The 16,384-nt window shown below is 35.3% G+C and overlaps 1 protein-coding gene across 1 annotated transcript in view; it reads left to right on the top strand.

The window, feature by feature from the left end:
• The window catches only part of ANKS1B (ankyrin repeat and sterile alpha motif domain containing 1B), a 406,509-nt gene that overhangs the window by 147,051 nt on the left and 243,074 nt on the right, over positions 1-16,384 (top strand). The window contains exon 12 of the mRNA XM_041409745.1: positions 6,182-6,362. Within this exon, the coding sequence (XP_041265679.1) occupies positions 6,182-6,362 (181 nt within the window). The remainder of the gene's footprint in view (positions 1-6,181; positions 6,363-16,384) is intronic.

Raw genomic sequence — 16,384 nt, 5'->3', positions numbered from 1 at the left:
CAAAATCTATTAGGGAGGGAAACCGCTCCAAAGGTGTTGCAGTTTTTGGCATTCAGGATTGCTGCTCCTCAGAACCCACAGCTGCAATATGGTTGTAACTAAAATAAAAGTAGAAGGCAAGGAAAATAGAAACTGAGGGAGATCAACTTTTTCTCGTATTTATTTCCTGTGTGGTTTGTCATCTGAGATAAGACCATGGGTAGAAGGGGCAGCAACCCTCTGACCTTTAATTACTTACTCCAGGGGGCTGTTAAGGCAGAGGCAGGACAACGTGCAGAAGAGAGCAGAAAGCACCGTGTCTGTATGGCCCCTGGAGTCACACAGCACAGCTTCCTGACCACAGGCTACACAAAAGAGCTGAGTCTGTGTCATTCCTGAGCACTGACAGGGGAGTGATCCAAGTATTCTGAGGGGCCATGCGATTATGCTAAAGTAATATGCACTTCCTGGTCATGCAGGATGCAAGCAGCATCTTTCTCTAAATTAATAAGCAATCAAACAGAATTTTCTAGGTCTTTGACACTGATGTCATTAAAATGAATTTCCATTCAGAATGCATTATGCTTTTAGTATAATAAAGGATCTACAGCTAAAAAATCAGTGGAAGCATTTTTCTTTAAATTTTTTTTTTTTTTTTTTTTTTTTTTTTTTTTTTTTTTAAGTCCCATGGTCCTGCAAGCTTCCCATTGTGGTTGCTTGGGATATATTAGGTGCCAGCCTCTGTGTATTTTCTGCTTTCTGCTCTTAAACTTAATTAAAATATTGACAAGTAAAATCAAGAATGTCAAAATGGGTGCTGACACTGCCTATATTTTATTTTTAATAAAATCCATATTACAGTAGTAATATAAGATAAAGTTTTGTGAAATGAAAAAAGAGAAAATTATATTACTGTGTTAAAAAGAAAATGTGTCTTCAGCTTGTTCAACATGGTATTTTGAAGCTTGACAGAATAATTGATTCAGTAGTCTAGTAATAATTCAGTGTAGTCTTGCACTTCTAGGTGACATAGATAAATCAGACGCAGATGCATTGTAATTTCCAGTTTTTGCAATTTCAAGGCTACTTGGTCACCTTAGCTCAGATCCTATAAATAAAATAATTGTTGACAGCAGCATTGACAGATGAGAATGTATCAGAACTGGTGATTTCTGCAAATCAAACTGGAGAAGACAAGGAAGCCTGTCCTATCACAGGCTGTATTTTACCAAGAAAATTTTGAATGTTTCGGGCTTCTATGTAAGTGTACATGAGCAAAAGGGACAAAGATAGAAACAGAGATGGTATGCTGGAATGTCGAGGCAAAAGGCAGAAACCATAAAAGTCATGTGAAAGTTGTCTTTGAAAAGGAGGAAAGAGGTTAAAATTGAATGCATTCAAGGACAATGAGAGGGATGTAGGGGCTGTAAAGTCAGTGTGAGATGGGACCATGAGAGAGTTTGTTTGGGAGACCTTGATGACAACAACCACAGAGAAAAGAGAAAAGCAAATTTTGGAACACCAAATAGAACTGGATACTGTGCAGGTCTTTTTAGAGTAACATAAGTAGATTTGGAAGGAATGTAAGAATAAACAGGAGAAAACAAAAGAAGAGAGGTGCCCAGAGAAGTTGTGGATGCTCAATCCCTGGAAGTGTACAAGGTCAGATTGGATGGGGCTCTGAGCAACCTGGTCTAGTTGAAGATGTCCCAGCTTATTGCAGAGGGTTTGGATCTAATGACCTTTAAAAGTTCCTTTCAACTCAAACCATTCTATCATTCTGTGAAAGGGAAAATTAGTGTGTAGAATGAGATTTTAGAAGGAAGCTGAAGAAAGGAAAATTTCTGAAAGGAGTGAGTTGATCAGAGAATTGAAAGAATTGAGTCATCTGGGCAGGTATCAAAATGAGGGATTTAAGTACACTCACGTGGTGTTAAATATGTGAGATGAACCTGGAGGAAGGGGCTGCAGCCTCTTGCTTTCTTTGGTAAGTCTGTATTTTATGTGCTAACTAGAATTTAAGAGTGTAAGTGCAGTTCTGTCTTCTATCGTACATTTTCTGCATGATATATTGCAACTGAAACCAGTTTCTACATTATATAGGGTGTCTGGAATTTGTCAAGTTTTGCCAAATGCAGAATTTCCTTAGGCTCATTGATTCTCAGTGTTTTAAAAAACCACACATCTGTCCCTTGGGAAAGATCTGTACCCTTGTTCGGCATCTGTAAAATGGGGCAACTAGCTCTGCCATAGTACTGAGTGTTGTGACAATTAATTTTTTAAAGACTGTGATAGTACTATGTACACAAATCCCAAGGGTAAAAGAAGGTGAAGTCAGAAGTTGTATTGCAAACTATACTTCAAAGCTGAAGAAATATTTTGGTATTAAATTGAGAAAGGAGTTTTGCCCTACTGCCTCTGCTAAATGTTGTAAAAAATATTTGAATGATCCCTTGCCTGCTTATGTTACATGCCAGTCATGGTAGCATTACAGAACTTGCATGCAAATTCCATTAATGGAGGGATTAAGTTCCTACTTGTCTTTGGAATAAAAAAGCAATTCAATATGTGTATTGTGTTGCTTTTTCTGTTTTTGCAGTTTCAAAGGGATATCTTTCATTGATATATATTCACTACAGACTGAACATGAAAATATTTTTATTATACCTGATTTAACAGTTATTTACATCTTATTATTGCAATATCTTTAAAGATTTGTACTGACATTTTTTCTTATGCATTGAAAAGATTTATTCATTAGCCTGATTTGATATGCTATTTTAGGATAGTGTAGGGTTTTCTAGGTTGGTATCATGACAATTGAAATAATATTTGTGAAGAAATACCTAAAAAGTAAATATCAGTCATTAAATAGATTTACACACAACAAGCAGATTAAACACATGAATGTAATGAATAAAATCTACTTAAAGATAAATCTGCATGCTATGTAGAGTGCTTATTGGGGTGAAGTGAAGCCATAAGTGTGCCAGAATTTCACAAATGATCTTAGAATTTTTCAGAAACAATCTCAAGAGAGAACAAGAGTAGTAAACAATATAGTTAAACAACGGCTTTGGCAGGGGCAATCGGCAAACCAAGTCAGGAATTACTGCCTGTAAGACTGGAATTTGACATCAGATTCTAAGAAAAGAGTGTTTCTAGGTGTGAGCTGGATGTGAGATTAAATCTGGGACTGAAACACATCTGCTTTCATTTCTGTGTATAAGAATCTCTGTCTGATTTAGAGTCCAGTTTCCCATCATGCTTAGGACAGTTGCAGGATTCAATTCAATTACTTAAAAGTAGGAATCTAATGTCATTGAAGGTGCTATAGAGGTGTCTTTGAAATGCACATGTACAGGTATTTGTACAGGGTGTGTATAGGGGAGACCTGCACTCTTCTAAATGGCAGCTGGAGGCCAGGTGGGATGCCCTAAGGAATCTGCAGTGATGGCAGCTGCCTGCATTAAGGCAAGGGAATCAATACCAAGGGGACTGGGGTGAGGCGAATTGTTCTCTGAACTTTTGATGGTACACATGCTAGATCATTATTTTATTGGCTAGATCTCAACTGACTGCTCTGGGAGCTTAAATACCTAGGGTACATGTAAAGAGCTGTGCTGGGAATTTGATTGATGAAATCAGAAATGGAATTTAATCCTAACTGTAGAAAAACAAATTGATTCATTTCTACTGGTTTTTTTGGGGGTTTTTTTGTTAGGTTGTTTTTTGTGCAAGTAGTGCTTTAGAGAGATAAAGGCAGAGAGATACACTTAGCACAAACTGGTTTACTGAGTTTCTCAGAGCATATATTAATGAACAACTAGTGTACTTTAACATCATAACAGGACACAGCAAAAGTGCAAACAATTACTCTAGTTCCTCTAGTTTCTTAGTTAGCTACAAAGGCTTAGATGCTGGATTCCTGACTAATTATGTAGAAAAATTGGCACAAGTTGATGGATGGACTTTGTTAACTCCAAATATATTGCAGCAGTATGATGCTGTGTGGTACTAGAGGCCGAGAGAAGTTCTCTGCAGAAGCCTTAGATTGGAAAGACATTAAACTGATATATGTTTCTCAGAATCAGCAATAATAATGCCAAAGTCCAAAATAAGGTAGTGAAAGGCCAAATGGTGTATTAGATAGTGCTATTCTGCCTCTAAGAAAGGAGCACAAAGACAAAACAGTGGCTGCAGGGCTGACTACACAAACGCCAGGGCAGTTGTCTTTGCAGATGCTTTGGGAGACAAAGATGGACCATTCCAGCTGCCTATTTAGGCAGGAACTGTCTAGGCTTAAAAATAACCGGAGATGCCAGACCTCATGTTAAGAGAAGTGTCCCCTTTTCAAAACAGGAGTTCAAGTCCTGCAAATCTGCAAAGCCACCATTGCTTGGGAAAGGGCCAGAAACGTACTTCTAAATGGCCAGAGATCATTTTCATTTTTAGAAATAATTAGGTCATTCATCAATCTGTTGTCTAACAAAAGTGTGCCATTTAGATTTAATTAATACAGATGAATGTTTTTGGTCTGATGTGAGAGTTATTTTGGCTCAGATCCCAAACAATGACTTCCAACCCCACTGTTTGATGTTGAAGTCTGTCCCTGTTCATTTAACTCTCCCATGAAATTACTAGACCTAGGAGTGAGGCTTTCAAAGCAGAAACTGGTTTTAATTATTAACGAAAGTAAGTCAGCTCAGTAGACCATAGATGGGTTCCAGATGATTACCAAAATTTCCCTTTTTTCTCAGTTTTAACATGACACAGTTAATGCACATGATGCCTAACACAACTTGAAGAAATAATCAACATTATACAAACCTAATTCTATTAAATTTTTCTGTCTGACATTCCAATATGAAGTGTGAATTTTTAGTGAAAACAGCCTCATTCAGTATTTATAACACAGGCATTGCAGGACTTGTAACCTAAAAATTAAATTGACCAAAAACAAATTTGAAAATCACTCCACTGGAATAGAGTGATAGATTTAACAGGTAAAGGATGGTGAATGCCTTTGTGGTCCAAGGAGGATCTTATGCTCCCAGAGGTAATAATTAGGTCTTGACACTAATAAGGAACAAATTTTTTACCGTTACAAATACTCTGACATATTAAGCCTGACATGCTAGAACAAGAAGAGATTAAGCATCTTTTACTCTCTTTTTCTTATTTTTGTCCAGGTTTGGTTATCCAAGGCAGAATTTCCTGAGATCTTTTTCTCTGTTGTGAAATAAATATACAGGCAGCCTCTGTTTTGGAGACATTTAATGTTTCAGGTCAATGATCTTGAAGCAGCAAGGAGCATTGAGAGATTAGGGTATTGTGGGTGTGGAACCAAATGAGTGCTGCAACAGACTATTTAGCATGGCACAGCAAACCAGCACTGGTCTGTGGCTTAAAAACTGTGATATTGACCACTGTACTAGTACATAGTGCACTGCAACGGGAACAAGTCCATGTAGTGAAAAAGTTGTTGCTGACCTGATGAACACATGTAGATTTAATTTCTACACCTGATGATGTAGATCCACCCAAAAGAAATTAGTTTCTCATGCTTTAAAACTGCTCTGCAATCCAAAGCACAACCATTAAATGGGGTCTGCTCAGGGGTTTCCTTTGAAAGTAAATATTTGAAATAAAGTAGTACCAAGTTGTTTAACTGTTCCATGAAAACTCATGCAGAAGGTTTGATTTTCATGTATGTTTTTCAAGCTGACACTTTTCCCTTAAACTTCCAGACATTTCAGTCTTTGAATATTTGAGGCATATACATAAATGGAATAAACAGCAGAGGGTGGCTTTCGAGTGATGGGCACTTGGTATTATTTAGTAAACTTCATTATACAGGCATCAGCGGTCTATTTGTTTTGCAAGATGTACCCAGAAATGCAGCTGGTGGAGAGCTCCCTTTCTTATCAAAAGATGATTGAAATTATTATATGCAAGGCTGTAAAGGACTATTTTATGTTGAATTAAATTGATTAGAATGAAGACATGCATTTTTTCTAATAAAGATTAATCCAGATTTTAGAAAGAAATTATCTCTACATCATATGAAATGACTTTTACTGCTATAACCTTTGAGCCAAATAAAAGCAGTAAAAGCAGACAAAGGTTTATTAAATGTCAAGTAATTAAAACTATATAAAAAGTCTGTATTTTTCATGTCAAACTTCTGTTTTTGTTTTAGCCAAAGCAACGTACATCCATAGTATCTTCTCTGGAATTTCACCGAATGAATCATAGCCACAATTATTTTGAAATCAACCCATCCATTGGTTGTGCAAGTTTTATTTCTACTCCTGCAATCAGTCCAGCTAATTATTCCTTTGGATCTCTGGAATACAATCTTGAAGAGAAAGAACTTACAGGTATAGCAAAAAAAGCTCACTTTATCTGTCAACAAAGCTTTATAAAACTTTATGTCTTTGGGTTTAAGTTGGAATTGCTGTTGTCTTTGGTAGTAAAATACATTTATCATAAATACAAAAAATTATTCCTGATTTTTTTTCTTACTACTCTAGAAAGAGTTCTGCTATTTTATGACCAGTATTATAAGACATACCTCTTTCCTGAATATTCTATTTTGAATAAAAAACCTTTAATTTCCAGACATTCCTAGAAATTAGGTATTGTAGTTTTTGAAATGATGATGACTCATACATCTACTTTCAGTATTGTGTGGTCAATATACTCCAATAAGAATTTTAAGTTGAAAAAATGTAATTAGAAAAGATTATGTAATCACCAGTAAAGATGAGGAAGGGAAGATTTCTAAGAAATCTGTGATTGTTTCTTCAATAGTGATGGGATTCATTAAAGTAAAACTTCAATGTATTTCCTCTGATGATAAGTGTTGAGTGGAGTGATGGAACGGGGAAGGTTTTATCTGTAAACAGAGATTCACATAATGAAAATGCTTTAAAAAGGATTAAAGTATTTCCTTTTTTGCAGATGAAAGCTTCAAGAATGGGAAATTTTCAGTAAACCAAGCATTTACCTTTGGCCTTTCAAATTCCATATAAAAGTTGCTTTATTTAGACTAAATTTGTGGCTGAAGGGTGTAGTTATGATGTTATGAAACAGATGTCTGATAGCTAGTTTATGGATCTGCAGATCAAGTTTAAAAGGGTATTTTATTTTAAATATAAATAGGAGTAGGTTACTGTAAAATAAAAATAATAAAAATTTTGAAATTCACTGCGAACTTGTGAATTGGTTTTTGTGGCACTGGTCTCAAAATTAGATGAATCCTCTTCATTCCTAGTTGGTAGAGTTAAAAAAAAAATCATAGCTAGATCAATAGGAAACTATAAGTTTAGGGAATTCTTGTGAAATAAGAGTGAAAAATCCTATATTCTTTGATGAAGAGACAGCTAAAATGATCAGAGATTATTCATATTGGTTTTTTGGATTATAATATAAACAGAGATAATATGTGTAATCTTTTAAACTAAAAGAATGTGCTTATATCAAAGATCTAGAAAATATTTTCAAACTTAACTGGAAGCAATTTGAATGGTATCTTTTATTCCTAGGTCGGGGGTCATTTGATTCTTTAATGTTTTGGTTGTTTTCTGTTACTGTTTTATTTCTATGGTAAATTCTTCTCAGGAATCACAATTTTATTCTGGGTAGTTGAACGATACTAAATATTTCTTGATGTTTAAAACCAAAGATAAGAAAACAGAGACAACATTCACTGACATTAGATAATTAACTTCTCCAGATTTCTGCTGTTGCACAATTTTGTTAAAGTTCTTCATAGTATCTGGATTCCCTTGGATCATATCTTCTTTGGTTACATCTACAATGGCCTACACTCAGTAACTTCTAATTATTGCATTTAATTTTATCTGAGATTGGGACTATAAGGTCATGCTTCCTAGAATTTTATGCTTCTAATTTGTGGAAGATTTGATTTATGGATTGAGTGAAAGCTGAATTTCCTTTTATCTCTGCACAGAAAGCTAAGAAAAAATGACAGGCAAAATGACTGAAGTTGAGGGCATCTTAGACAAGGTTTTCAATAGTGCATTTTACCATCAGTAACCCTTAATTTACCATTAGTAAATGAAATATTTACAGGAAAATTAAAATTCCACCCTCCATTTTCAGCTGGTATCCTAGAATTATTTAAGTACTATACAGGATCACATATTAGACACAATATTACCCTGAGTGAAAAAACCTACATTTTGTTTTGATCTTTTAGTTCACTTTGACTCTTTACTGACAGATGATGCATGGTAACTCTGCAAAAGACAAGGAGTACTAATGTGGAAAGAGAATAACAAAATCTGGAAGGAACAGACCAAAATTGTCTCTCTTGGAAAAGTCTTTAAGGCTTGTCTTCTATCTAAAATAATGGTCAGCAAGGAGCAGCAGAAATAGTGTTCTGTGTTCTGCTACAGCTTTTCTCTGCTTTAGCTAGCTGTTGTTTCACTGAAAGGTCCCTTGTTTCTTTTCAAGATCTACAGTGACAACAAATACAAGTCATCATATGACCTAAATATAACCTTCTGTAAGTTCATGGAAAGTCTGCATCTTAAAATAATGGTTAGTTTAATTGAAGATTTGTGTGCATTTGAGTGAAATGATTTAAATACTTTTTACAGGATTTCTAAATCAGAAACTTCCATCTAAATAAGGCATAAGTATTTCCCTATTCTTAGTGCTTTTTATGTTTTCTTCACAATATTTGCAAAGATTCATTATAATTCAGATAAAAGTGAGACATGAATACAACAAAATAATTATTCTAAAATATTCATAATTTTACCTTTACCTCAGGTAGTCTAGACTACCTTTGGTAGCCTGCTACCAAAGAATAATCAACCTGTTTTTCATGGTTCCTTTTTATGTTTGGGGATCACAGTTGTGCTCTTGGTGTTTGCTAATTCCCTACATCACAAGATTTGAAACAGGGGTCCCGATTTTTAAGTGTATTTTTATCAAATAGAAAAACACTGAACTCTTTCACGGGTATATTTAATATCTGAGACATATTATCTGAGTGACAGTATATGTCAACATCTCAGATTAATTATCCGGAGAACAGGCCAAATACAATGGTAAATATGTGCTTCAGCTTTGGCATCAGGTAGCCTTGTAAAGTAAACAGACCAGGTATGTTGTATGCATGGATGGCAACAGATATCTTAAAATCAGGTTGCCTGATGTAAATATAAAGGTTCTGTCCTTTGTTTTGAACTTTAACTGGTGGGAATGACCTGCAACAAGCTGGCAGCATTTCTCTCACTCCAGTGCGTGTAGGGCAGACTGTGTGAATGCAGCATTGGCATGACCTCTTTTCAGGGCTTTGTCTGGTGCTAGATCATTGACATCAGAGAAGCATTCTTGAATTCCAAGTGAATGGTCATGCTTTCATGGCATTGCATTTCACCTCAAATTGGAAGCCAGTGCATCCCAGTAATGTCAGCTACTACACATAGTAGTATAATAAGTTACGGTACTAAAAGTGAGACCACTTTATTGCATAGGGAGTCATTTCTGTAGGCATCTCTGTCCCAGCAAGATGCATGTGATTTTCTTCATCATCTAAATACATGTTTAGTAGGTGTTCTGTAAGATAACACACATGAAAAATTAAATACCTGATAATCACGTGATTGTTGTTTGTGAGATGTTCCTTATGTTGCTTTGACCATGAACTAAGACCACAGATGTGCAAGATAATTCACTCCAGGAGAGGGCAGCCTGGGCTTTCAGGGAAATGCCTGCCTAAGAGATCTCTCTGCCTTGTTTTCTATATCCCTCAAATTCTCTTGGAACTGTGAATCTTAAAGATTGAAGGCAACAAAATTGTGGCCTTTTGGTAACATTGGCTTGGCGCAATCAACACTTCCAGCTGAAACTGTCAGTCTGGATGATTTTCTTTTTTGTTTTTACTTGATCAGTCCAAACAATGGATCTTTCTCTAACCCGTATAAATTCATTATGTCTTCTTGTCCCGAGTATAACTGGGCCATGAAATTAAAAGGACACTTCTGCAGAGGTTCTTGTTCTGTTCCAGCTCACAAAATAGGTTTGTACTGGTATTTTTGCTGCATACTTCATGTATGCAGCAAAAATACCAGCAGATGTCTGAAGGTAATCACATTGCAATCTTTATTTTCAGCTCGTGAAAATCTGTACATTTTCAATAAGTTCAGTATGCCATTCATTGTAAACGAGGATACAGTTTTTGTCTCATCTTGTTGTGGTAGTGAGGAGTATTTACTGAGTTTATCTCTTAGTCAGAAAGGCTGTTTCCGCTGGACCTTAAAGTAGCTGTTACTGCTTTTAAATGCCATGTTCTCTGACTGTGAGAGACATTTAATACATCTGAAGGCTACATTTTTCCTTAAAACAGGCTGGAATGAAAAATTTAATCTTTAATGTGTGGACTATAATTTTTTTTCTTTTACTTTTGAAAAAATTATATTTGAGTCACACCTTTGATTCCTTCTATAAGTGTCTTAAGATTTTTCTTTACAGTACATATCTCATGAAATTGTTCTGTCTCATAAGCCCTATTTCAGAAGGAAAAGTAGCCCTAAAAGCTCAAAACTTGTAGTTTTTTCCTTTTCTTTTGAGAGAATCAGGAAATACAGCCCATTAGAAATAGAAACATTTTTCAGAAATCAGGCCTAAAATTCTTGGCTATGTTGCATTCCTTTATGCAGTCAGAATTTATTCTGGTGCAGGAATGTTTATTTATGTGACAATAGCAAAGCTGCTCTTTGAAGTAGGTCATGTATTTGTCAACATTACTTTCTCATTCAAGTATCTCATGTATTAAGAGCTGATATGAAAATATCAAACTCTGATGTCTATGTAGACTCTTCAAGCCTTGTTTCTTCAATTATAAAAGATTTTGGAATGACTAGAAGTGAAATACAAAATGAAAGGAATACAAAGAAGAAGAAAGTAACTTTTATTGCCAGAGCACTTTTTTGGGTGTGCTGTATGCAAGTTCATGGTACACTGTCTTTGTTAACAAAACCTCACTAATTAGCAAAAGAACACGTGATTTTCAAGTGACAGAAAAAGGGGAAAATATTAGCTTGTAATGAAATCAGAATAATCAACAAATTTTGGTAGGTAAAGCATTCCAATCTCCTTTGTCCAGATGCCTGTATATCCAGTGAGGTAATGCCAGTCTGTACCAACTTGTCATTGATTGAAAACTCTTTTCCAGATGAAATGGCTTTGAAGGTCAAATTCAAGCCCTCTTTTCTCTGGTTTTCAATTTTCTTCATCATCTTCTTGATTACAATGCAACAAATTCTGCCAAGGCATTCTTCAAAACAGGTTAATTTGAACCTTTTCATCTGTGAAGATTATCTGGTTTTCCCTGTAATTTATTGCTATGTTCACCTGAATGCAATTAGTAAGACATAGTAGAGCTATTCCAGGAACTGCTACTGGGATCATGCTCTGTACTGTCTCATACAGTTTATTTTTTTTTCTAATTAACTTGTCCAGCAGATGTAGCATGTTGAGGTCTCCTTATGTTGCCCTTCTTTTTGCTGCTTCTAATTTCAGCCTTTGCAAAGTTATCCAAGGCAAGACATAGTTTGTCGCACAGGGACAGAGAAATGTAGGGTTGATTAATATTATAAACTTCTCTTTGTTAACTGTTATTGTCTTTGCACAGTCCAATTTCAAAGAAATGTGTTTCATGCAGTTCATTGTAATTATATCTCAGTGTTACAAATATGTCAACACATCCAAAAATCTAGTGAGAGAAAGATCTTCTGAGGCAATACCTGAAAACCGGTGGATGAAACCAATTCCTGTTGTTCCAGTCAAAAACAGTATACCTTTTTCCAAGAAATTGGTTTGTGCTAGTGCCTTCATGAAACATTAGATACAATATGCCCCTGAATCTCATGCCACCTGAACTTAAAGGTAATCTCCTTGGAATTAACTATATTATTCCAGCTTAAAGTTCATGACAGCCCTTCAGTAATGCCTCTGCAGTGTTGTCATTCAGTCTTTTCTCAGGCTTAAAGGAATTATCCAGGCTAAACCCACTTAGTTGTTCACGTGAACCTGCTCTCCAAACATATTGTTTCATATGTCACTCACTATGTGGACATTCTGATTGCTAAAAAATGGTAAAGTAATATGAAAATAAAACAATTTGGTGCAAGCATATTGAGGGAATAAAACTGCAGATGGGTCTTGAATCTCTGTTGTCAGATATAGCACTGGATGTGTTAATCAAACAAGGAGTGACATGAACAGCTTATCTCTTTTCAAATCAAATTCTGAACCATCTGACCACATGTGGAAAGGCATGTGTTGAGCCATGTGCTTGCCTATCTTTTATTCAAATGGCTATTCTTCACAGGATTTGCTCTTTTCACTCACATTATTTGCTTACTCTGGATAAAGCCAGTTAGCTATTGTTGACAATACAGTAAGGGGAAAAAATCTGTTGTAATACTTAAGGTATTTTTACTAATTTTGAAAGCCTCTATTCTTAAGCCTCAGTTTGGCAAGGAGGAGGGTAGGAAATAGAACAAAGCTGTGATGATGCTGGAGATGAAAATTTTAGAGGCTGTCCTAAAGTGGGGAAAATTTCCCTCAGGATCCTTAGGAGCACTGTGTGTTGCACTGCTATCAGGTCCAGGAGTTCACTGATTCTCTGAATCCTTTTTTGCCTCTCAAGTAAGCATAATGTAAAGCTTACTGCAATGTATGTGTGTTTGTACACATGTCTATCTGCAACTATTAAAATCTTTTACACTTCATTTAGTTGCATGCATTCCCTTCCTTGAGAGACTTCATCACAGCATAAAATGATTCCCTGAAGGAGCAACAGATACTACTATATTAAGTCAATAAGGACTGTCTAAGACCTTCTTTTGAAGAACCTTCTTTTGAGGTTATGAGTGGAGTTGTTAGAAGCAATATAATTAAAAAAGTTATTTATCTACATTTAACATAGCTTTTTCTAGATGTAATAACTATCCTGACATGTAAAGTCAAAAGAAAAAATATTTTCTGTAATGTGTCATTTACACTTAGCCATCTCTAGAAGCAGAGTAACTATAGACAATACTCGTATCTGTCTGATTGTCATCTTAGTCAGCTCCTTCCTTTGCTGTTTTTTTTGTTTGTTTGTTTGTTTTTTTGTTTGTTTTTTTTTTTACTGAGCCAGAAGCAAATTAACTCTTTAACTGGTATTAGGACCATTTGCAGAGACAGATTGTTTTAGTCTTTAGGTTGTCACCATGCCTTCTATTGTTCTCTTATCTTTTCATTGGATGATTTGTAAATAAGATTGACCAAGCTGTGGAGGGATGCTCTTGAAAACTTCTTCACTTCATCAGTCAGAATAATTGCCATTGTGAGATGAAGGCAATAAGCAAAGAGCACTAGAATGTCTCAGTCTTCAATTCCTCACAATATTGTTTGTGGTACAGTTTTCTTTTACTCTGTGAATGCACTTAACTGATTGTAACATTATTTAGCGTATTCTACCTTACATTTCAATCTATTTTTCTTTTCCTGTGTCATGTCCTCTTATTCATATTTAATTCCTTTTCTGCTTCTTCTCCTTTGTATCTTTTAGAAAGCTTTCTACTCACCAGCTGTATTTCCAAGCCATATGTGAGATGATTAGAACTGAAGGAAATAGCAAAAATCTGCCTGTTTTTTTTAAGAAATTTTAGTCCTCTGGGTATAATTAGTGATGTCCAGTTTTAAGAAAAACAAAATGCTCTCTGTATAACATACCTGTCAGTTACAAAAAAAAAAATTATGTTTTATCCTAAAGCCATTCTGAAATTAAAGACAATTCTTGTTTCTCTTTCTTGCATACAACTCACTAGATTTCTTCATTTGTTTCTGTTCCTTGCTGTCCCATTGTAATGTTAGTATCATTTGATGTAACAATCCTGTCTCTTTATGTCCTTCCAAGCTGTATAAAAAAATGGGGGTGGGAAAACAAGCCTTCTTTACCTTTGGTGGATATCCAAAACCTAGGGTAGAGTCAGTTTTCTTCATTAGTTAATTAATTATGCATTTTATAAACAGTTCTACCTGAACAATTTAAACATGACAAATATCAGAGTACATTGCTGATGACAGGGTTCTTGTAGAAAATTAAACTTTGATGCCTTTTAGTGAAAGATGAAAACTGAACACCAGTCTCCCTCATTCTGGAATAGCCACTGTCATTTTTCCTAAAATGGATATGATGCTATGAGTTCCAGAATTTTGAGTCCAGCCTTGAAAACCCTTTTTTCACCAGGATTTGGTCAATTAATCTGAGACAATTCCATGAATGGTTTCAGAATGACTGAGTAGATCTTACTGTAAAACAAGATTAAATATTTTCAGGTGGTTCTTGCTATATTGAATAACTTTTATATGGTGGCTAGTTTGATTTGTAATTAGAAATTTTAAAAATAATGTCAGGTTTAAAAAAAAAATTAAATACTCCTTGTTTTCAGGAGCATTTCTACCTTTTGGTAGAAATGATTGATTGTACAAATTCAGTATATAATAAAATTGAAACTCTCAAAATTTCTTTGAAAATCCACAGAAACACTGCATGTTACACCTAATTTAGCTCTTGATCATACAAGTTATGTATATGACTTTTCAATTCGTATTTATAATTGTAATGTGGCTCTAATGGTAAAGTTGAATAAATAGAAAGGAATTTTTTTACATTTCTAAATTTTACATAGTGAGATATTAATTATCTTCTTAGAGCTATGCAGAGGGTTCACTGGGGGCTTGGACTTACTCATTTGAAGAAGAAAAATGCACATGGCTATGTCTGGGGAAGATAGGCAGTTGTATTCTGATAATATGTTAGAATCATCAGATACCCAAATGAATAAGTTCTCATAAGTTTAGTGAAAACAGAAGGACAGAAAATAATGTGGTTGGTCTGAGTAAGAGTAAAGTTTTATCTACCCTGTGCCCTATTTGACTGATTATGAATGCCTTTGGGAAATGTGTAATTGCAAAACAGTGGCATAGTGACACCTCTCCAGAGTGTTACAGTCTTTGAGTATTTGCAGCCCAAGGTCCTCCTGAGCCCAAGCACCTCCTGGATGTTTCCTGTGTATTATGTAACCTTACTGGATGTATGTTCTAGGAATGGATCCATTCTCCCTGCAAACCCTATGCAGATTTTGTTCCCACAAGGAATTTTGCAAGGAGTTTCAGACTTAACTAAGTACCTAGTCACCATGAGGGAGTTCCATCTTTTGTTTCAATAATAATTTCAAAACTCAGAAGGCTAAAAAGTGTTTACGTTCTAGAGTTTTCATTTGTGTCACTCGTACTCAGCAAATTGTGACACCATCTGATGCCAATTTTCTGCATTTCAAGAGCACTGTTCATAAAACTAAGATTCTCAGTTCCTGAGACGTAGAATAATTTCCTATTCACAGAATATTGTGAGCTGGAATATAAGGAAGGGACTTAAAAAATCATAAAGTCCATCTCTTAAGTGCATGGCTCATACAGGGATTGAAGCCACAACCTTGGTGGTGTTAGCAGCATGCTCTGGCCAACTGAGCTAATCTCTTGGCTTTTTTTTTTTTTCTAGTTATGCATATTTTTCTTATATCAAAGAAAGACCTTTGTTAAATCATTTAGAAGGGAAGTCATATTTTCACTTTTGTTGGTGTTTTGTAGATCTCATTAGCAACTATTTATTCTTTATGTATTTACAAGGGTGAAAGTGTTGAATACTTACTCTGTAGTGGCATTATATACACTTTCTTAATATGTAAATTGGTGCCTCCAGACATATCTCATAGAATGGCAAGATTCTTTATAATTCTTCCTCCCAGAATCCATTCTGTCAACAGTAGAGGCAACACACACCAAGGAGTTTGTGTCACGCTTCTGATAATCAATGTAATATTATCTGCAGTCGCTTTTTAAAGAATCATGTAGATTGTAGCTTTGATAATGGGATATGTGTTTCTGGCGCAAGTCAGGCTCTATGTATCTGTAGAGAGGAGTATGTCCTTGTGCAATTGTTTGCAAGATGTTTGCTTGTCAAGAAAGAAAAATCTCCATGCAAAACCTCAATCTATATGTGAAAACACAAAGACATGCAAAAATAATTTCACCGTACCATTTTAGTACAACTTTAAAAATCTGGTTTAGTTTAAATACATCTCTTGGGCCCATTATGCTTGCATTTTTAAATTTAAGTCTTTCTTCAAATATAATGCTCCCTGAGCATCGTTTAATTTACCACAGTATCAAGATATCAGATACGCATGCACACACACACGCACGGACACACATATATATATATGTAGACATGCTTGAGAGCTGTCATATTACTTCTCTGTGGTGACCAGTGACAGGACCTGAGGGAATGGCCTTAATTTGGGTCAAGGAA

This window comes from Onychostruthus taczanowskii, unplaced genomic scaffold, assembly GCF_017590055.1.
Source record: "Onychostruthus taczanowskii isolate IOZ18803 unplaced genomic scaffold, ASM1759005v1 scaffold31, whole genome shotgun sequence".
NCBI classification, from domain to species: domain Eukaryota; kingdom Metazoa; phylum Chordata; class Aves; order Passeriformes; family Passeridae; genus Onychostruthus; species Onychostruthus taczanowskii.
The sequence above is the reverse complement of the archived record's forward strand: the minus strand, read 5'-3'. Positions and strand labels throughout refer to the sequence as shown.